This window comes from Penaeus monodon, chromosome 23 (assembly GCF_015228065.2).
Source record: "Penaeus monodon isolate SGIC_2016 chromosome 23, NSTDA_Pmon_1, whole genome shotgun sequence".
Lineage (NCBI taxonomy): Eukaryota > Metazoa > Arthropoda > Malacostraca > Decapoda > Penaeidae > Penaeus > Penaeus monodon.
Genome location: NC_051408.1, coordinates 14,752,698 through 14,752,966, shown reverse-complemented (window position 1 = coordinate 14,752,966; position 269 = coordinate 14,752,698). Strand labels below are relative to the sequence as shown.

Genomic DNA, 269 nt, shown 5'->3' with positions numbered 1-269 from the left:
AGCCACATCAAGAATTCCAAGGACGACCTCGAGGGACTCGAAGGCCTGGTGGGATGCGTCCGCGGCCTCACCCTCGACGAGGAAGTGATCGACCTGAAGAGATTCATCCGGGCATCCGCGCACGGCGTCATGGAGGGCTGCATGCCCTCGTGCGACCCCAACCCCTGCCAGAACGGTGCCCGGTGCGTGGAGGGCTGGGGCGCGTACCGCTGCGAGTGCTCCAACCCCTACGCCCACTTCGGAAGAAACTGCGAGACAAGTGAGGGTCT

The 269-nt window shown here is 64.3% G+C and overlaps 1 protein-coding gene across 1 annotated transcript in view; it reads left to right on the top strand.

The window, feature by feature from the left end:
• The window catches only part of LOC119588139, a 40,789-nt gene that overhangs the window by 35,054 nt on the left and 5,466 nt on the right, over window positions 1–269 (top strand). The window contains exon 31 of the mRNA XM_037936845.1: window positions 3–259. Within this exon, the coding sequence (XP_037792773.1) occupies window positions 3–259 (257 nt within the window). The remainder of the gene's footprint in view (window positions 1–2; window positions 260–269) is intronic.